The following is a 23,570-nucleotide window of genomic DNA, read 5'->3' on the forward strand; positions in this document are numbered from 1 at the left end:
TTTGTGATGTTCTTGGGAAAATTGATGGATGAAATTGAATTAGAAGATTTTCTAGGGAAATGAGAGGTATGGGTCACATGCATGTATAACATATCTAAATGGATTTATTAGCTAACGAATTGGTTTTAGCCAATCACTTGCAAGAAAAAAAGAAAAAGAAAATAGGGGGGATTAATTAATTGATTGATCCAGTTTTATTTAATTGATGGTAGGAAGGTGATTGGAAAGGGTAAGTAGATATTTAAATTCATTAGTTAATGCTTGATGGGGATGAAAGCGTGGTTAGGATAAAAACATACAAATGAAAGGATGGATGGTGACATGAGATAAAGATATAGTAAATGTATGCTACAAATGTGCTCATTTGAGTATCAAAATCCTCAAAATATTAGCTCTTGGTAATCCTATAATTCTTCCCATATAAAATTATCAAATAAGTCCTCCATTTACTTAGCCTTAGTCTCCTTGTGTTCATCTTTCCTCTAGTCTTCTCATGATCACCTTAGGTAGTCTCTTTATACTCATCAATTCAAATGTATATTTTAAAAATAATGTGAAATAAATTATATAAGTACTTGTATTCATTAGATATATAATTTAAGAAATAAAATACTTTCTATACAATTTCAATTCAAAAGTATATTTTCAAAATCATGTGAAATAAATTATATACGCACTTAAATTCATTAAATATACAACTCAAGAAACAAACATTCAAAGAGAGTTCTACCAGCTCATAAATCTTGATTTTCTTTACACAATTATGAAAGTTTATCAAGAGGAATAATGGATATGATATATGGATGTTAACATATTTTTCACATTGGTGTGGCTCTCTATAGCCCTATGAACCCTTCTTCATATGTTGATCTTTTGTTGCTCCAACCATTGGTAGATGATGTGTGACCTCGTCAACAATTTGCACTTTGCATTGATAGTCTCATTATAGAGATTTCCTCATTTCCTAATGATATTATTGTCTATTTTGTTGTTGATCAACAGAGGAGAGATCGTTCTTCCTCCTCTTCTCATTCTTTTCTTGTGTTGTGGGTAAGTTTTTAGGCCATTGTTGATGTTGTGTCCTAGCAGTTCTACTAGTGTCCTAAAAGTGGTCTATTATGACCTTTGTTGGTAGTAGCCTTTTTGGCCTATCATTGTAAGCATAGCACCATTGTTTTGTTACTTTTATTATTGATAATATTTTTCTCATGGTTGTTATCATACACATGTATAATTTAAGAAGCAATTTCTTAATACTTTTTGGAAACTCCATTGACTAAGCTCAATCTTAAATCTACATCCATAGTTTTGATAGGTTTAAGAAAATATTTCTATTTTGTTGTTTCAAGTACAACATATTTGATAATCATACAAAGTGTCTCTCATAAACTTGTGCTAAATGATTATCATGATTGATCACCCTTAAGATCGTTATATATTCCTTCGGTAGAAAAAATAACATAATTTTCTACCTAAAAGCACATGTAAGAATCTTATATTCATTATTGATACTTATATTTATCATTCCTAATTATTACATAATTATTCTAGCTTTATTCTAATAAATTGTCATGTTTTTCATTTACAACCTTAGGGGATGAAAATGTGTATACGTGTCTTCTTCTATTACTTTATTATTTATTTTAATTATCACTGTAGTTTTATATTGTTTAACATATTTCATAACATTGGTGATGTTAATAAGTCTAAACCTGTTGCAAATCAAAACTGGGGGTGTGGGGAGGATTGATTGATCGATTGATCAAGTTTTATTTAAATAATGCTACAAAGGTGATCGGAAAGGGTAACTAAATATTTAAATTCATTAATTAATGCTTGATGGGGATGAAAGTGTGGTTAGGATGGTGACATGAGATAAAAATATAGTAAATTTATGCTATAAATGTATTCATTTGAGTATCAAAACCCTCAAAATACTAGCTCTTGGTAATTCTTTAATTCTTCCCACATAAATTATAAAATAAGTCCTCCATTTACTTAGCCTTAGTCTCATTTAGTTAGCCTTAGTCTCCTTGTGTTCATCCTTCCTCAAGTCTTCTCATGATAGTCTCTTTATACTCATCAATTCAAATGTATATTCTAAAAATAATGTGAAATAAATTATATAAGTACTTATATTCATTAGATATATAATTTAAGAAATAAAATACTTTCTTTATGCTTATCAATTTAAAAGTTCATTTTCAAAATCATGTGAAATAATTTATGTAAGTACTTATATTCATGGAATATACAACTCAAGAAACAAACACTCAAATAGAGTTCTACCAAGCTCATAAGTCTTGATTTTCTTTACACAATTACGAAAGTCCATCAAGAGGAATAATGGATATGATATATGGATGTTAACATATTTTTCATGTTGGTGTGGTTCCCTACAACCTTGTGAACCCTTCTTCATTTGTTGATCTTGTGCTGCTCCAACCATTGGTAGATGATGTGCTACCTCATCAATGGTCTGTACTTTACGATGATAGTCTCATTATAGACATAGATATGATATATGGATGTTAACATATTTTTCACGTTGGTGTGGTTCCCTACAAGCCTATGGACCCTTCTCCATATGTTGATCTTGTGCTGCTCCAACCATTGGTAGATGATGTGCTACCTCGTCAATGGTCTGTACTTTATGTTGATAGTCTCACTATAGAGATTTCCTCATTTCCTAATGATATTATTGTCTATATTGTTGTTTATCTATGTAGGAGAGATCATTCTTCAACTACAAGTCTGGGTTGACTTCGGACCCTGACAACTATAGGACTATCATGATTGCACACACCTTTGCCAAGCTCTACACCACAACATTGAACACTATTCTTACTAGAGAGCTTGACAGGAGAGATTGTAGAGCTAGAGGTTAGGTTCAGTTCTGGGCAAGTTACCAGACCATGGACCACATCATGACATTATGTGCTATTATTGAGGAGGCCCGACATTGCTCTGTGAAAGTTTATTGTTGTTTTGTAGACTTTCATAAGGCTTTTGACACTGTCCCACGGGGGGCCCTTTTCCAGCGGCTTAGAGACATCAAGATTTCAGAGATCTTATTGATGGCTATTATGAGGTTATACGAGAATGTTGTGGGCAGATTTAGGACCCCTTAGGGTTTCTCGGCTCTTATCTAGAGCACTATTGGGGTGAAACAGTGTTGCCCTCTTTCCCCCACACTGTTTGGTATTTATATTGATGAGCTTGATACCTTCCTCGGAGAGTCTTCGCTCCTAGGTGATGGTTTCTACTTACACTAGGTTTTGATCTCCATTCTCCTATATGCTAATGATGTGGTCCTTTTAGCATCCTCTCCCAAGAGTCTTCAAAGGCTCCTAGATGGTCTAGGCTCCTTCTGCAACTTACTACAGCTGTCTGTGAACCTAAGTAAGACTCAAGTTATGGTATTCAACAGTATAAAGATCTTTGATCTGCACTTTTATTTTCAGGGATAGCAAATTGAGATCGCCACTTCTTACACATATCTTGGTGTCAAGTTTTTGGGACATTGCTTTAGTATGAGACTAGCCATTCATCCCAGAGTTAACAAGGGGATGCACTCCCTTGGTATGCTAGAGAGACAATGCTTCAAACACCACTTCCAGGACACGATGTCCAAGTTCTCCCTCCTGAACTCCTTGGTTAGACTAACAGTGCTTTATGGTTTAGTGGTTTCAGGACCCTCACTTCTTGACTCAAATTGGGCCTCTATTGAGCATGTTTAGACTCTGCTTCTTAGACGCATTATCAAATGCCATAGATTCATCCCCACGACATTATTTTGGTAGAATTCAGAGCTCATCCTTTCAAACTTAGTGCCATATTTTATTTGGTTTGGTTTCTTCATTGTCTCCATGGCTTTGTGGACTCAATAGTTGGTGTCACTGATATTCTTACTTGGCCTATTGCTCCTTTGTTGTTGTTGTTTCCTTGGATCCCTCCCCTAGAAGTTGATGTTGGTATGCTCAGGTGACCTCTTTGTTGAGCTCAATAGTGATTGATATTGACCACATCCCTCCCTTCTAGTTTTCATTGGATGCTCCTGCTCATCTCCTCCTGTCACCATAGGAGTTGAATGGACATGTCAAGACATATATTTATAGGCAATACACCACCACAACCTAGAGTAACCCAGCTGAGGGGTTATGTCCTAAGATGGTCTTTAATGATGAGCACTTCTTGGTTATCATTGATGGAGTTATTACACAACCTAACTACTTATCATGATGTTGGTGTCATGCCTTACACATCTCCCTTGGATCTTTCAGAGTCGGCTCCCACCAATTACAGATCCAGACTAATCATTGTATGAGCATAGAGGACTGGGTTTGTCACTTATGCTCCTTGTCTAAGGCCAAGACAAAGACCTATTTCATCTTCTGCTACCCATCCTACTATGAGATCAAAGGGAGGTTCCATTTCCTATTTAGGGAGTGTAGTTCCCTCACAAATTTCTTCATGTAAGCAGATCAGAGATCTCTGGTGCTCTATCTCAGGTAGGCGATGTAATTTTGGGACTCCACTTTGTAGCGCTTGGCCCCCCAAAAGGTCATGGATCAGCCCCTCATCACCACCTTCTTCTTCCCCTCATCTTTGATGAGGGGGGTGAAGTGGACCTCTAGTGCTAGCAGTATGCCCATGGCTGGCTTCTCTAGATCAATGAGACTTTGCACCAAGTTTAGTACTCCTACTACTCTTACTCCTCAATGGCACCACTCCCGCAACTCACAGAAACAGACCAGAGGTCCTTCATGCTCATATTCATTTTGTTCGGTGTTGGAGTTCTTTCAACAAAGGAAGGGTCCCTAGTTCTTACCTTCTTGTTGGCCCCTTTGTTGTTTTGTTTATTTTGTTCTCGCTTGCTCTTTCCTAGACATTGTTTGGTGTCTTGTAGTTCGTTGCTTCCTCGCTTGTATGCTTTCAATCCCTTAGACCCTTAGTGGTCTTTCATTGGACATTAATAGATTTATCTTATCGTATCTTCCTCCTCTTCCCATTATTTTCATTGTGTTGTGGGTGAGTTTTTAGGCTACCATTGTTGTTGTGTCCTAGAAATTCTATTAGTGTCCTATAAGTGGTCTCCCGTGACCTTTGTTGTTAGTGGCATTTTTGGCTTGTCATTGTAAGGATAGCACCGTTGTTTTCTTATTTTTATTATTGATAATATTTTTCTCATGGTTGTTATCATACACATGTATAATTTAAGAAGTAATATCTTAATGCTTTTTGGAAACTCCATTGACTGAGTTGAATCTTAAATTTGCATCCACAGTTTTGATAAGTTTAAGAAAATATTTTCATTTTGTTGTTTCAAGTACAACACATTTGATAATTATATAAAGTGTCTCTTATAAACTTTTGCTAAATGATTATCATGATTGATCACTTTTACATTAATGGTATGATTCTTTCACAATCCAAAGATTGTTTTGATTAAATAAAAACAGGTTTTGAAAGGACTTGAAACCTTGTACAAAAGGACAATAAAGATATAACAATGAAAATCATTAAACAACTATGGAGAACCACTCAAAAAACTAAAGGGACACACTAATGTCCCCAACAAGCGGGCAAAAACTCAAGAAAACATAGACCATCAAGATTTACATTTGATGTAGGAGCATCCAGTGGTGTGAGGGCAAATCCTATATCACCCAAAAATATGCTTAGAGATAGTTTCTATTTTCATTTCTAGATATCCATTTGGGTCAAATAAATGTTCCAACTCTCACAGTTCCACTATTAGTGTTTTGGGTTAGAGTTTTTAAGCACCTTGAGATATGTGTAAATGCCAAAAAAGTAGGACTATGTAATTGAGCCATAATTATGGTGAGTTAGAGGGTGTAAATTGGAGGGATGGTTATATTTGTAATTTAAAACACTCCAGAAAAGGAATCAGATCAAAAGGCTTCACGGTTAGAAAGTTATTGCAATTTTCAGTTCCTGGAGACCTCCTAAAAGTGCTTCAAAGTCAGATATGGAGCACTAAATGGCCTTGTATGGGGCCAAAAAATGGGGGATGAGAAAAGTTGTCCATAGGGCTATAGAGCACTTTGAGAGCTTTTCGAAAATATAAACGATTTGTTAATCGGAGTTACAGTTCAAAAGTTATGCCTCCTAGAAGTTGGACTACTGTTTCTGGATTCTTCTAATTTTACACCAACTTCTAACGTGATTTTTGGAACCTTATGTTTTGGCGGTGGATGCCAACTAGCATATTCTAGAATGTATTCCTAACCCTAAACCATTTGGGGCTTATTTAAGAACATTTCTAGCATTGTAAAGGCAATTCTTAGTGGAGTTAGAGAGAAGGTACTGTGTGGAGAATTTCTTTCTCCAGAATCACACTATTGTAAGCCCATAGGGCATTTTTCATTGTTAATAATATTTCACTTTTCCTGTGCGTTCATTATGGTCTTTGGTTGTGTCTCCATCAAGTGGTATCAGAGAAGGTTTTCCTGAGTGTGTAGTCAGAGCGTCGACTGTGAGGCAGTTTGCACCAGAACTGTGTGGTTGTGGGTTTGAGTCAAGAAGATGCCTCACGAAGAGAGCGTGGTGGAAGGGCCGAAGCTGTTAATCCTAAGGAGATTAGAGCCCTCCAGAGGCAGGTTCAAGCATTGCAGGAGGAGATCCGTAGAGGACTGAATGTTGCTGCGGGCAACGAAAGTGAGGAAGAAAATGAAGAAGAAATTGGACAGGAAGGGGAAGGCGAAGGGGAAGTCCTTAATCAGGCAAAAGAGAGGCTTTTTAGGGCCATTTCTAAGCTTGGAAAAAAGACCTAAAATTGATGTGGATATGTTTTTAGGAAATCTAAACCCGAATGAGTTGATCGACTGGATCAATGAACTAGAGGAGTATTTTGAGTATAAGGATATTAGGGATCCAGATAGGGTTAAGTTTGCAAAGGCCAAAATGAAAGGCCATGCCAAAATCTAGTGGCAAGAGATTCAGCTAGAAAGAAATAGAAGAGGAAAGGAGAAAATTACAAGATGGGATCGCATGGTGGACAAACTAAAGAAGTAGTTCATTCTTGTTGATTGCGACCTTGATTTGTTCAAGAAAATGCAAGGATTAAAGCAATTAGGGAAATCTGTCCAGGAATATATAGAGGAATTTTATTGACTTCTTATTAGGGTAGGGCGTGCAGAAACAAATAAGGAGAAGGTTGCTCATTACCTCAGTGGGTTATGACCTAGCATTCAGGAGGAGTTAAGTTTGGTTAGAATGACTAGCATTGAAGAGGCATATCAGTTTTCCCTACGAGTCAAAGAGAAGATAAATAAAAGGTTTGAAGGAAGGCAAAGAGGGCGTGGTCTAGGAGGAAGGGGCGGCAGTAGGTCATCTGGAGGCCGAAATGAGACCCAAAAAAAAAATGAAGATTTGGGTACTAGCAGAAACCAGACAAATGAGGGTTTCAACCGCTCCCAAGAGGTAGAGGACATGGACAAGGATCAGGAAGAGGAGGCTTCCATGGTACCTATTTTCATTGCAATGAAGAAGGTCATCGTGCCTTTGAATGCCCTCAATGATAGGGAAGGACAGATAGGAGATCTGATGGTCAAGCAAGGGTTGCTCATGTGGAGGAAGATGCACAGTCATCACATTCTGAGGATGCAGAAAGAGGAGAGGTTCTCGTAAATGAAAGGGTCTTACTAAGTGGTGAGACTGAACTTGGACAAAGGAGGAGTTTGTTTCATACTAGGTGCAAGTGCGAGGATAAGTGTTGTGATGTGATTATTGATGGTGGTAGCAATGACAACCTAGTGTCTGAGGAGATGGTCTCTAAGCTAAAGCTCAAAAGGGAGAAACACCCCCAATCCTATCGGATTGCTTGGGTGAAGGATGATCATAAGGTCCTAGTCAATGAACAGTGTTTGGTGAAGTTCAAGATTGGGAGTTACCATGATGAAGTTCTCCATGACATTATTCCAATGGATGTCTGCCATTTATTATTGGGAAGACCGTGACAATTTGATAGACATGTTGTACATGATAGTCATGCAAATACATACTCTCTGACAAAGGATGGAGTTTGCCACAAACTGAAGCTCATGATAAAGGAAGGTGAAAAGGTATGCAGTAGTGCTAGGATATGTCTTGTTGATGAAACAATTTTTTTGGATGGTATGAAACATCAACGTGTGTGTTATGCTTTGATTCCTAGAAGATATAAGGAAAGTAGTAGTGAAATTCCACCTGAAGTTTTAGGCCTTTTAAGTGAGTATTGAGATGTCATTTCTGATAATGTTCCAGATGGGTTGCCACCGGTAAGGCAGATCAGTCATTAGATAGATTTAATCCCTGGAGCTAGTTTGCCTAACAAGGCTGCTCATAGGATGACTCCTACTAAAACTGAAGAACTAAACAGATAAGTTCAGGAGCTATTGAGGAAGGGTTTGATTCAAGAGAGCCTGAGTCCATGTGCAGTACCTGCAGTATTGGCACCAAAGAAGGATGGAGAGTGGAGAATGTGCACAGACTCCCGCACTATAAATTGAATAACCATTAAGTATTGGTTTCCTTTGCCAAGAATGGATGATCTTATGGACTGCTTGAGTGGAGCTTAGTACTTCACAAAGATAGATCTCAAGAGTGGCTATCACCAGATATGAATACAAGAGGGAGATGAGTGGAAGACTACATTCAAGACCAAGGAGGGTCTATATGAGTGGTTAATCATGCTTTTTGGACTAACCAACATGCCAAGCACCTTCATGCAGCTTATGAATGAGGTACTAAAGAAGTTCTTGGGAAAATTTGTTATTGTCTATTTAGATGATATTTTAATTTTTAGCAAGACTTTGGATGAACATTTATTGCACATTCGTAGAGTCCTTGAAAGGTCGAGGGAAGAGAAAATGTTGATTAATTTGAAGAAGTGTAGCTTTGTAAAAAAGGAGTTAGTCTACTTGGGGTTTGTTGTATCATCTGAGGGTCTCAAAATGGATCCAGAGAAGGTAAAATCCATTTGGAATGGCCTACTCCAAGGTCTGCTACTGAGGTGAGATCATTTCATGGTCTAGTTAGTTTTTACAGAAAGTTCATTAAGAATTTCAGTGGCATATGTGCACCACTAACTTAAACAATAAGAGGGGATAGGAAAGAGTTCAAGTGGACTACAACAGCTGCAAGGAGTTTTGAATTGTTGAAGAAGAAGGTGACAGAACAACCAGTGTTGGCACTGCCTGATTTCAGTAAAGTGTTCTAGGTAGATTGTGATGCTAGCAGCAGTGCTATTGGGGTTGTATTGAGCCAAGAAGGTAAGCCTATTGCATATTTTAATGAAAAATTGAATGATGCAAAGAAGAAGTATTATGTTCATGATCAGGAGTTTTATGCAATAGTTCAGGCCTTAAAGAAATGGAGGCATTATTTATTGCCAAAAGAATTTGTCTTGTATACTGATCACCATGCATTACAATACCTAAATAGCCAAGGTAAATTGAACCAGAGACATATGAAGTGGGTAGAGTTCTTGCAGAGCTATACATTTGTATTGAAACATAGAAGTGGAAGGTCTAATAGGGTTGCAGATGCATTGAGTAGGAGATAGTTGTTGCTTATAGTAATGTAGGTTGAAGTGGTTGGGTTGATGAACTCAAGAATCTGTACCCTGAGGATCCTAATTTTGCTGAAGCATGGAAGGCTTGCAAAGAACCTGTTACTGTAAACAAAATTAGGTGGCTAGAATATTTGATTTAGGATGGTATGTTGTTCAAGGGAAGTCAATTATGCATTCCAAGGAGTTCCATGAGGGAAAACTTGATCAAAGAGAAACACAGTGGGGGAATGGTAGGACACTTTGGTCGAGATAAGACCATTTCCATTCTTAGAGAACATTATTTTTGGCCTCAAATGTCACAAGATGTGAAGAAATTTGTACAAAATTATCAAATATGTCAAACAACCAAAGGATTTAGTCACAATACTGGACTTTATCAGCCATTGTCTGTTCTATCAAAGCCTTGGGAGGACATAAGTATGGATTTTGTTCTTGGATTGTCGAGGACACAAAGGTGTAATGACTCAGTATTTGTGGTGGTTGATAGGTTCTCTAAGATGGCACATTTCATCCCATGCCACAAGACTCATGATGTTGTACATATTCCAGATTTTTTTTTCAGAGAGGTGGTGAGACTACATGGTCTCCCAAAGAGTATTGTTTCCGACAGAGATAGTAAATTTGTGGGGTATTTCTAGAGGACTTTATGGAAGAAGTTGAGGACAGAATCGAAGTTCAGTTCTACACATCATCCGCATTCTGATGGACGAACTGAAGTGGTAAATAGAAGTTTGAGCAATTTGCTGAGGTGTTTAGTGGGAGATAAGCCCAAGGGGTGGGATTTGATTCTACCACAAGCAAAATTTGCTTACAATAACTTTGTAAATAGGAGTACTAGTAGATCACCATTCCAAATTGTGTATGGGAGTAGCCCAAGGACTGCACCTAAATTGAGAAAGATGGAGCAAGGGGAGAGGACGAGTGTTGACGTAGAAGAATTTGCTGAACATATCAAGAGCCTACATGAGGAGGTCCATGCACACATCACCAAGATGAATCAACAATATAAAGCTAGGGCAAATCAAAAGAGGAGACATAAGGAGTTCCAAGTAGGGGATATGGTTATGGTACACTTACGAAAAGAACGGTTTCCAGTGGGTACTTACAACAAGTTGAAGGTGAAGAAATTGGCCCCTATAAAATTTTGAAGAAACATGACTTGGGAAATGCGCATGAGGTGGAGTTACTAGATGGGATTCACATTTCTCCTATCTTCAACATTGCAAACTTAACAAAATATCATGATGATGGCACATATGAGGGTTTGATGTGGGAACCCTGTCTAATTCCTACTTCTAAGAAGGAGGAGATAGAAGAGATTCTGGATAGTCGTGTGGGTAGGAGTACCATAAATAGGCAATATGAAGAGTACTTGGTGAAGTGGAAAGGATGACCAATAGAGGACTCAACTTGGATATCAACAACGGAGGTTGCCCATTTGGGTTTTCCTCTACCATAAAGTGACAGAGTCACTTTTCAATCTACCTTGGGTGTCTGATGTAGGAGCATCCAGTGGTGTAAGGGCAATCCTGTATCACCCAAAAATATGCTTAGAGATAGTTTATGTTTTCATTTTTGAATACCCTTTTGGGTCAAACAAAGGTTCCAACTCTCACAATTCCACTATTAGTGTTCTGGGTTAGAGTTCTTAAGCACCTTGGGATACGTGTAAATGTAAAAAAAGTAGGACTATGTAATTGAGCCATAATTATGGTGAGTTAGGGGGTGTAAATTGGAGGGATGGTTATATTTGTAATTTAAAACACTCTAGAAAAAGAATCGGGTCAAAAGGCTTCACGGTTAGAAAGTTATTGCAATTTTTCAATTCCTGGCGACCTCCTAATAGCGCTTAAAAGTCAAATATGGGGCACTAAACAGCCTCATATGGGGCCAAAAAATGGGGGACGAGTGAAGCTGGTCCATAGGGCTATAGAGAGCTTTCCGCAAATGTAAACGGTTCATCAATCGGAGTTACGGTTCAAAAGTTATGCCTCCCAAGAGTTGGACTACCGTTTCTGGATTCTTCTAATTTTACAGCGACTTTTAACCTGATTTCTGGAACCTTCTATTTTGGCGGTGGATGCCAACTGGCATATTCTAGAATGTATTCCTAACCCTAAACCATTTGGGGCTTATTTAAGAACATTTCTGGCATTGTAAAGGAAGTTCTTAGTGGAGTTAGAGAGAAGGTACTATGTGGAGGATTTCTTTCTCCAAAATCATAGAGTTGTAAACCCATAGGGCATTTTTCATTGATAATAATATTTCCATTTTCCTGTGTGTTCATTCTGGTCTTTGGTTGTGTCTCCATCAACATTTTGGTCCATTTTTTGAGAACGTAAAGCCATATCAAATGAAGGTTTGGAGGATTTTCCTATTTTTCCTTTAACTGAAGTCCAACCATCCTCCACTTTCCCTGCAACTTTTGCAAATCCCCTCTAACCCCCAAAAATGCCACAGCTGAAGAGCCAACAATAGTGTTCTGGAAATAGTCCGCAACAGAAGGGACAACAACAAAATTTTGACTCAAAGCAAGCAAAGGGTCCAAAATCGTAGAGTCAGCAAGAGATGGAACATCCACAACACTTTGAGTCAAAACCATTGTAGGGACAACATGCACAGCATCAGAGACATCAACAAAATCCTCATCCAAAGTAAGATCAATATGCAAAGAACTATCCAACCCATCCACAATCGGAGCAACTTTTTGAACCGTATAGTGATCATCTGAAACCCCCAACCACCAAGAAGGTGATTTCTTCGATCTAACCTTATTAGAGGAGCATCGAGCAGCGAGATGGCTAGTATTATGACATTTCCTACATCTGAAGGGAATACCTTCATACTCAAGAAGTTGAATCCAAGAACCACTTGAAGAAGCCAACTTCATCATAGCAGGGAGCCCCTTAGAGATATCCATCTCCACAAGGATGTAAGCATACATTGTCCTAAAGACATTGGAGGAAACTAAATCAACCATTAGGAAATCCCCAAGGGCTTCCCCCACAACCTCCAAAACTAAGTCCTACCATAGGTGAAGGGGAAGATTCGGCAATCTAACACAAAGAGGAATCTTATCAAAGGACTCAATAGTCGGGTTAAATGTCGGATACCAAGGTTTGGCCATCAGGTGGAACCGTTCCTCCCAAGAGAAACCATGGCATAGGACAGAATTCCTATCATCAACATTAGCAAATTTCACAATAAAAAAAACCCTTGCCACAGGGTAGATCTGAACTAAATCTGAAATAATTGGTTCCCAAAATTTTGAAATCCAAACATGTAGATCCGAGAGAGAGGGCCAAAAACCCCTAAAACGAAAGATAGTAGCAGTAGTAGAGAAATCATCCACATATGTATTGATCTCATCAATAGTGTGTGAAGCAAGCTCAAGCAAAATCAGCTTACTTAGAGGAATAGGCACAGCCTCACGGCTAGTCATAGTCGAACAAGACTCTTTCCTCAGAACCAGAGCATTAATACTTGCTTCAAAAGCCGCCACATCTACATAAGAGATAGCAGAATGACCCCCAACCACTCAAGAAGTAGTAGGGACAGTGAGCGGGAGCCGAAGCCTAGAACTCACGAGCAGGGGCCAAAATTTCAAAAGCACGGGTGGGAGCCATAGTCTGGAAAAATATCAGTGTTAAAGATAAATATAGCTATTGTATCATTGTAAAGGAAAATAATCCTTCTTAAGTTTAATCTAGCCTCTCAATCCAAAGATTGTTATATGTTCTTTTGGTAGAAAAATAAACATAATTTTCTACCTAAAAACACATGTAGGAATCGTATATTCATTATTTCATTATTGATACTTATATTTATCATTCCTAATTATTACATAATTATTCTACCTTTATTCTTATAAATTCTCATGTTTTTCATTTACAACCTTAGAAAAAATGTGTATCCTTGTTCTATTTTATTACATTTTTCATAACGTCAGTGATGTTAATAAGTGTCAGCCTTTTGCAAATCAAAACTGGGGTCTTAATAAGTTACTATTGTTGAAACAATTTTTATTATTTTTACAAGCGAAATGCACTTTTAATTATTTGCCTAAACTATTACCTTGATTCTTTTAGCTCACTTCAATTGATCTAAACTGTAACTTTTATTATTATACCTCACTTCAATTTACCTAAACTGGAACTTTTATTATTATTCCTCACTTCAATTTAGCTTTACTTTTAGCATTGAGGAATCACATTGATTAATAAGCACCATGTATTGAAGTGAGTTCGTGGAAGAATTTAGGAGATGCTCTGCCCTCACAATGCATTACAGTCGGAAGTAAAACATCTATGTATCTGCCCTGAAAATAATCTGACGAGAGCACATGGAAATTAAAATCCATTCTAAGTCTGATTGTAATCAGATGCAACTTAAACAAGACAAAATTATTTTGTTAAGTTTTTAAAAAAAAACTTCTGAAACAGGTTTGTTGCTTTAAATTTATTTTATATAATATCATAAATATTAAGTATTCAAGACATTATATTTAAGATTATACTAGGGGTTTTCTTCCCCTTTCTTTGTTCTTTTTTCCCGTGCCTGCACTTTAAACAATGATAAAATATAAAATTAAAGCCTACTTCTGAGCCCAAAAAAATATCACAAATATTAAAAAGTTAAATTAAAATAAATATATCATGCATGTACAACCTTCTCAGCAATAGCTTTTGAGCTTCATTAAAGAAAGAAGCATTAGATTGTGTAAAATAGTTATAGTTGCCATTGTAAATAAACTTGAGACTAGCTTAACAAATGTGAAAAATTATTGGTTGCATTAAATTAGACAGGAACAAAATTATACTCAAATTCAGAAGAGCTATTTTGGAATATTTAAAGAATTACGAGCATTCCACAAGACTGTTTACGGTCTTCTAAATAAAGAAATATCACCACAATGTAAATAGAATAGAAAGCCCTAAAGTCCCAATTCTCTCCTCAGTTGAGCTAAAGCAGCTTCAACTTCATCAATGGCATTTTCTATCTCATCTTGCTGACTGCTCTCCTTTTCAGAGGAATCTTTATTCACTCTTGAAGCTCCAGTCTCTTGTAGATTTGATGCCTCTATTTCATTGCTTTCATCACTAATGTTTAATTCCTTTTCTAAGAACTCAACAAATTCCTCTCCAAGAGCCTGCAGGAAATATAATAGACCAAAACGTGAGCTATTAAAAGAACATTTCCATGGCTTATACCATATAATTTAACACAAATTTCTTAGACGTTGAAAACAACGAATCAGTCCAAAGAAGATGATACGAGATGTGCGGCTGTAATGTCCCTAATTGGGCTTTTCCCAATTACTTTCACGAGTAATCCCCATTATATGACTAAGGTTCCATGTCATTTATATATATCTTAATCCGAAGGGTCGTGTCTTTTGGGACTTTTTATTAAATAATATATTATAATATAATATTATTATATTATTAAATGTAATTAATAGATGTTATCAATTAAGTATAATTATATTAAATTTTATTAATTACTTATATTTAAATCTTATATTCAAGGTGGATAGTTTAATGAAGATTTCAAATCTGGGGATATGACAGCAGCCTTCAGTTATGTGATATTTTGAGTATGACAGTGTACTGTACTAGGTTTGCGGGATCGTATGTAGACCTTTGTCTATATCTTTTAGTATTGTTGTCCAAAATAGAAGGGTAAGTAACATTCTATTGCTACATCTTGCTTACTGGAGACCAAAAAATAATCAAGACGAGATGGAAAACTTTTCCCCTGTGGGGCTAGGGGACCTGGCTTCATTGGCAAGAGCTTCTTGTTGTGAAGCACGAGGTCATGAGGTCAAGTTTCCCCCCAGCCCATGTGGTGCTGGAGGACGTGTTGCGCCAGTGTCATCACTCACATTAAAAAAGTTTACCCGGCACACTGCAGTTTATAGGGGGTGCTATCCCTGATTACTGCAGTTTATAGAGGGTGCTATACTCTAATATACCAGTCTTTTAAGTGCTGAGATTTCGCAGGAGTGTGAATTTGGAAGGAAAGTGTGGAAGATACTTGTCCAGGGTTCTAGGAAGCCTTCTATGCAGCAAATGTTTTCATTGCATCTATCCAAGGAACTATAGCAATCAAGAAATACTTCTAACAGGTGATTGCAGTTCTCTTTGGGATGGTACTTTAAATGTTGTATTTGAGATCGTAACTGAAAGTCTCTCAAAAAAGAGCAAGAGAAACTACAGATGGAAAATTTTCACTTTCAACCTCTTATCTTTAAAAAGAAATAAAAATATGGTGAATGTAATAAAGATGAATACCTAGGACATAAGTGGTATAATTTGTGCCTTATCTCTCATTTTGCCAACATCAGTTATAAAGGACAAGCAAGATGGCAAATCGAGGCTTGTCCATAGCCTTCTTGATCTTTCACACTCCTTTCAAAAATTCTTCAAGCACCTACACGAAAAGCTTCTCTCACCACGATCTCCACCTTGTTCCCCCTGCCTAATCAACTTTGTCTATTGTCTCAACTTTCAGTTATATGAAAGTAATTTGAAGTGAAACCTATTATCTGAACATTAATAAGGCCCTACAAGGAAACTTTTGAAGCTTGTGGAGGTGCCATGGAGAATCCTGTTAGACATGTTCTTGACACTGAGGCGAATGCATCACTTTGTGAATTCAAACATGACTTGATTAAAAGTGCCTTGAGTTCAAACAGGGTGATCAGAAATGACAATATTATAAAATCCCATGGCTATGTCTGACATTTGTCGTTTGCCCTGCTGCTGGTTGTTTGTGGAAAGATAATATTTACTTAAGTGGTTCTAGGGATACTTAAAGGTATGATCTTTTCCAGCTTCTTCCTAGCTTGTGGTATTAGGCAGTAGTGAAGGACATGCAAGAGGACAAATTGAGGGTTGTCCATATTCTTTTTGATTGTTCATACTCCCTTCAGAATTCCTTTGAGCAAGGACCTGCAAGAGAAGTTCCACTGAGCACCATCTCTGTCATGATTCCTGAGGTTTCAGAAGATGATCGAATTGTCATGTAGCTGAAAATCATAGTATCAAAATGAGCCTCAAGTTGCAGAAAGTTAATCATCTGATTGATGTATACAATTGGGCCTTACATATGCAATAATGCCAATGTTCAGACATTTCGAATCTATGCATAATAGGAAAAATCAAATCCACACTAAAGGCTGATCCGCAAGACTATGCCTTAATAGGCGACACATTCAACCGGGCTAGAGGAAGGACTGCATTATCTCCAAAGGTTGCAATCATAGCAATATGATTTGGGGCGTTTTTTTATCAGACCTCATTAATGGCAAAGAGATCTATTCGAAATTGTAAGAACCCCAACTAGTTCCAACCCTAACAAATCATCAACAGCCTTCACTTTTCAGATGTTTGACATTTCGTCAAACACATTGCATGCAAACTCTCTCTCTCACTCTATTTTGTTTTCAGATTGTGTTTACTTGTTTGGAATGGTTAGGAATGATATTAGAACGCTTGCAAAAGTTTACCAAGAAGTCTAGGAAAAGAAATAAGTTACAATGCAAACCTTTTTGACCTTTTCAAATGCATCCATATGATTTCTACATGTGAAAATTGCAACTACAGCCAGTGGACATTAATGCAAACAATTGGCATGAAACCAAAATATCTACGAGGCAGCTCTTGATGAAGACCAAATAAATAATTATAACAACTCAATGAAATTTCAATTGTAATTTGAGAACCTGTGAATAACTACTATATGGATCAACTTGCAGCAAATAAATTGATGAAGACCACGTACAACAGCGTGCTCTTCCAACCCAATGCCAAATGCTGCTATTCATATATAAACACAGCCTTACAAGGTAACGCCAAGCTCCAATAATGCTGGTCACAGCTGCCAAGGTAAGGCCACAACCGTAATGCAGACCCGTGCCAACAACATGAGGTATTTGCAACAAACAAATGCCTTTAATGACGTCCAAGTAGAGATTGATTGGGATAATGGATGCCCAATCACACACTATATGCAGATTTAAATCGCTGCCCAGTTGTGTATCATTAACAAATAAAATCCGATGCCCAGCTGTATAGAATTGACACTAATTTGCAGCACTGTCGCCTTCCAAAAAACAATAATCACAGAAGAGGAAGACAATAATAATTCTCAAAATTTAATCCACAATACCTCAGCTATGGATCAAATGCATAACTCAGCTTCAAACCCTTATACCTCAACAAGGGCATAAAAAATTAGAACTTCAGGAAAACGTCACAAAGACGACAAAGCAAAATAAGATAATCAAATGATCGGATCCTTTCTCATCAAATGGGCTCATATTTATAACCTGCAATGACACAAGTTTCCCAAATAAACTCCACAATATTAAAATATAATAAAGTGTCATAATAATATAATTATCAATTGCTTTTGGCTCCCAAAATAACATAATATTCTGACACACAAGGCCACTATTTCTTGTGCCCACGATTTAAAACTTTTCAATTTGGTTCCAACGAGCTATGATACTGAGGTGACTAACACACAAAACCAACAAAAATAGCAACCTCAACATATTTAAATGAATAATAATAATAATTCACTCGTCTTGCAAAAACAACTGTAGAAGCATCAAAATTGAAATTTGACAACACCAGAGTGGTCCTGATAAAAAAAGACAATGAATAAACCTAAGGGGGTGACTTACTATAAATAGATGCTCCCTCCAAGGTTCTTGGAGCCCAAACTAGAAGCCTAAAATAAACAATGAGAGCATCACTCAACTCTTCTAACTCAATTGAGCTCATCAGAACCAACAATTTGACTTACTATAAATAGTAAGTGTTAATGATTGGTAGCTTTAGTTGGATAAACTGTAGTGCATATATATATATATAAGTGAGATATAATATATGAGATATTAATTACATTCTAATGAATAGACATGTCCCGTGAAGAGACATGTCTATCCATACTTCATCCTATATTAGAGAGATGCCTATCATTTGGAAAGCATATACCATATAACAATGCAACTACATTTGCAGTGATCTCTAGAACATTAACATGGTATTAGAGCAGATTCGAATCACAGGGAATTTAAATATTTATTTTTTAATAGTTTTGAATGAAAACTATATCAAAGTAGTTTCCTTACCGGACTTATGGGATTTGAAGTACTATTAAATTACAAGAAGAGGAGATCAAAATTGAAGTGATTGCAGAATCATTATGTTGAATGATTCTCTCGCACTAAGTTACATGCATTGGTTACTTCGGAGGGTTTCACATTCTTTGTATGGTGTCTTGTGTATTACAGAGGCTCACACATTTGAGGCAACAGATGTCTTGAAAATGACATGACTCACATACATATCTGGCACTGTCCAAATAAATGAAGAATGAACTGCAAGTGTCATCAGAATCGCCAAAGGATTGGCAAATATAGTAACCATGTGGCTTTCATGACTATTGGGATATAAAACAAAATTGTGTGGTGACTGCCAGCTATTCATTGTCTCTCCTTATTTCAATGTGTTAGATTTTTCTTGGTTGAGTGTAGGTTGTGATGATGAATGTTATTATTCAGGAGACATACTGGTTCAAAGATAGAGAGCTATCATTTTGTATTGCTCTGCAGACTTTCTTGATCGACATTATTCTTGCTGAAAATAAATCATCTCTTGCTCAAATTCATCTTTTACAATCGGCCATTTGGTGGATCTGTCCTAAGAGACTGACAATTTAGTGATCCAGAAAAGAGCAGCCATGAAGATCACAGCACTTGTGGTGATGAAAGCGCAAGCTAACCCTAATTCTGGATCTACTTCTAGTTCTGGATCTGATCCTGTGTTGCTCTGTAGCGCTTCAAATTTAAACCAGTTTGGTTATTTTCAATGCAGCAGCGCTAAGGAATTTATCATGTTCGTAAGCCGCATGATAGGCAGCAGAACTGTCCCGGGACAGCATCAATCCATACAGCAAGAAGAGGAAAATGTTGATGGTGAACAATCCCCACCTGCACCATGTCGTTGATTTATGATACAATGCCTGATTTGGAAAACTTGACGTGCTCGTTGATTTGGTGGAAATTACTTGCCTTAATGTCTGGGCCCACTAAATATATTACAAGAGAGTCACTTTACAATTATCTACAAAGGGATGCGACAATAAGGGTAAAGGCCTTGGGCATCAACTCAATAAGATAAGTGTTAACATTTGCCTTGTTTGTTTTTATAAATATTCTTTTCTAAAGTTTAAATTAATATTATATGGGATATATAATTGAGAGTATACATGGCAAATAATTATATACATGTATGTATATATATTTGCATTCATTCTAAGATTATATTTAATATATTCATATAATGCTTAAATATTAAGAAATTGGTTATGGGAGTATGAAAGATAAAAATTGAATATTATTATCTTATTTCTATTATTGAAAATATAAAATAAAGAGTTATTTATGTTATTAATAAGTATGAGTTGAATTAGTAACATCTTAAATAATGTTAATATTCTTATTAGCATGAAAAGAGTTGTTTGTCTTGATTTTCCTTCAAAAATGTTCTTGTAGGAAAAAGAGGGAGTGACATTTCATTAGAGACAACCTTGAAGGAGAGGGAGCAGATAGAGGTTATGATTCAATCAACCTTTGGTGATCTCAGACGTATTGATTAAGAGGGAGTAGACCATGTTGAAGATGGATTCTCCAGTAATCAATAAATAGTAGCAATCAAGAAGATTGTGATTCCTAAATATTCCTCTAAACTATATGGGCCTACCTGTGTATATCATGAGGAAGTGACGACTTCCAAATGATTATCTCTCGTATTTGCAGAAGTTATTGAAAGGTGATGATCTTCCAATAACTTAATCTATTATGATGGATATCCTACGATATCTATGCAGATCATGATAGATGATACTTTGCATGGTGAAAGTTTATATGGTATTCATTATGAGGGTGCGAGTGCACATACCTTATATTACACATAGTACTTGGTGAGTATCTTGCAAACATTTAGGAGGCCGTTACTCAAAGGCACCTAGTGAATGTCAAATGAGTTGACATAAAAATGTTGAATGAGTTGACATTCAAATATCAAATGAGTTGATATTCAAAGTCAAATGAGTTGACATTCCATAAACCATTTTTTTACCTTCAGGTAATATGTTATTCTTATTGTGTATGAATCTTGTTTATCCTCCTTATCTAAGAGGGAGTGTTAATGATTGGTAGCATTAGTTGGATAAACTGTAGTGCAAATATGTATATATATATATATATATATAAGTGAGATATAATATATGAGATATTTATTTTTCATTATATTAATTACATTCTAATGAATAGACATGTCCCGTGAAGAGACATGTCTATCCATACTTCATCCTATATTAGAGAGATGGTTGTCATTTTAAAAGCATATACCATATAACAATGCAACTACATTTGCAGTGATCTCTGGAACATTAACAGTAAGGCTCTCAAAAGGAGCCAAAACACACTATAGGTTGTTGGAAAGCCTATAACCCCACAACTGAGACCCTCAAATCCCACTAGCCAACTGCAAGAACCTGCTAAAAATGGGGACATTACAATCCTCCCTCCCTAAGATTTCTTGTCCCCAAGCAATCCTGGAGCAAAATGAACATCACAGCCCACCTGGATCCCAAGGGTAGAATTGCGTACTATCCCTATTATGTACAAGCAACTCCTGTAGCACCAACACCCATAATAGACATCAACATCAGAATCCTCTTTGCAAACCCAACCATGAAATCCCTGTGACAAAGTAGGGTAGACAAAATGAGAGTACCCTAAGGCACTTTGTATGAATCCTCCCGCACATCTGAACTCCCCAAAAGATAGTCCATGAAAGACTCTGTGTAGTAGAAATTATATGTGGAAGCATTAACCTACTCCCCTGCTACCCACAACTGATCCCTCTGAAACTGTGGCACAACAGGAATCACACTACAGTCCTCAATTAATGCTCTCACCTCCTCTGTACCTACTACACCCATATCTTGGGCAAATGTGACTACCACATCATTACACCCCTCATCCCCAACCGTGGAATCAAACTCACCACCAACCACAATATGCAACTGAAACAGGATATAGGGCTGGTGTCGATTGTACTTGCTCCAACTCCATGGTAACCTCATCCAACTGTGACTGTGACTCCTGAAGAACCAATTGAGTATACTGAAGAGAGTCTACAGTCACCTCAAGCTTTTGGGTGAGCTGAGCCACCTCCTCCTCTTTCCCTAACATCTCATAATAGGTGCTACCATGCTCCAAACAAATGCCTTTAATGACATCCAAATCGTAGAGGTTTGATTGGGTAATGGATACCCAATCACACACTATATACAGATTTAAATCGCTGCCCAGCTATGCGTCATTAACAAATAAAATCTAACACCCAGCTATGTAGAATGGATGCTAATTTGCAGCACTGTCACCTTCCAAAAAACAGTAATCACAATAGAGGAAGACAATAATAATTCTCAGAATTTAATCCACAATACCTCGGCTATGTAATAAATGCATAACTCAGCTTCAAACCCTTATACCTCAGCAAGGGCACGAAGAATCGGAAATTCGGGAAAACGTCACAAAGACGACAAAGCAAAATAAGATAATCAAATGATCAGATCCTTTCTCATCAAATGGGTGATAGGACTATGAAATAGTATAAGTTTTATAGGTTTTATGGTTATTTGAAGGGTCTTTTCCTTTTTAAGTTCAAAGACTTTTTATTATATACTTTGTATAAATCTATAACTACTCTACGTTTCTATGGTCTTGAGACATCATATGGTTTCATGAATATGATGCTATAATTGAAACTTATATTTGATAAATGGGATCATATGTGTATATTGGTAGATAGAATACTTTCTCCATTCAAACCTTTAATGGGTAGGTTCCTGTAGCCAAGTACTATGAGCAAGAATTAGTCTATATGTGCATTTAATGCTTTCTATGAGTTATTGAAATGGATGTGTTTCGATATATTGCAAATGTACTAATCTCTTGCAGGAACAAGTCAAAGGAAGCTTAAAAGGAGCATGAGCGAGGGAAGTAATGGCAAGATCATGCAACCACCTTATACCAAAAGTTCATCTGAAGATCAAGGCAATACAACTAATAACAGCTTGCGCAAATCCAAAAACTGTGATGCACTACATTTGATGAAGACTTGTTCAAATAAGAAGGATGTGTTTTACGTTGATGTAATTTATTTATGATGTTGCTAAATCCTCGTTTCTTGAGGCTAGATTTAAGAAAGTTAGTTTTCCATATATATTATAAATAAGTTGTTGATTCAAGCCTCTGAATATAGTTGAGTGATTGTAATTTGTAACAACATTTAGTATATACTCTATTATTTTCAGTTTGTATTGTTAATGGTTTTATATCAATAAAGATGGCATTGTTGTTTCTCAGTACTTTATCTTGAGTTCATTATCATTCACTTATCAAGGGGGGCCACTTGGTGAGTGAATTTAGTTGGTAGGATTGATTTCCTTTGTTCTAGGACTAGATAGAACTTTGTTGCTTCTGTAGCCATTGGTAACAAAACCATTAGTTGTTCCTGCAATAAAGGCAAATAGTATAGAATCCTGTTTGTGATTCAATTCATGTACTCTAGATTAAGTTTACTTAAATCTGCACTTAGATTTAGTATTTTTGTTCTTGCTAAAGTCTAGCATTTTCATCTCTATAGATTAGAAATGACAACTAAGAGGATTTGGAGCATATACTTTGCAAATACCATTTCAAGTTTACGTCCCTAGTTGATAAATTAAATGAGTTTAATGAAGTATTTGGATGCTACTTTGGATGTCCAATCCATGAGTACAAAACTCTAGTTTCCAAACCAATCATTCAACCAAGCATTTTTTGCGTCGTTGTCAGGGATGGTGTCACTCTAAACCTCTCTCAAGGGTCATTTTTCTCAATTCCATAGAATAGAAGTTCTATTTT

The 23,570-nt window shown here is 36.7% G+C and overlaps 1 protein-coding gene across 2 annotated transcripts in view; it reads right to left on the reverse strand.

Annotated features, from left to right (window-relative positions):
* Nucleotides 1-14,272: 14,272 nt before the first annotated feature.
* The window catches only part of LOC149543583 (Chaperone DnaJ-domain superfamily protein), a 72,569-nt gene continuing 63,271 nt past the window's right edge, over nt 14,273-23,570 (reverse strand). Inside the window, exon 4 of one of the 2 annotated variants that reach the window (XM_089798368.1) lies at nt 14,273-14,726. In XM_089798368.1, coding sequence (XP_089654494.1) covers nt 14,511-14,726 — 216 coding nt within the window. In that variant the 3' untranslated portion in view covers nt 14,273-14,510. Of the gene's footprint in view, nt 14,727-17,241; nt 17,910-23,570 lie in introns of those variants that run through there. The other variant, XM_089798369.1, reaches the window with a different exon arrangement.

This window comes from Cupressus sempervirens, chromosome 8 (assembly GCF_028749045.1).
Source record: "Cupressus sempervirens isolate cs-2001-9-10 chromosome 8, ASM2874904v1, whole genome shotgun sequence".
In the NCBI taxonomy this organism is placed as follows: domain Eukaryota; kingdom Viridiplantae; phylum Streptophyta; class Pinopsida; order Cupressales; family Cupressaceae; genus Cupressus; species Cupressus sempervirens.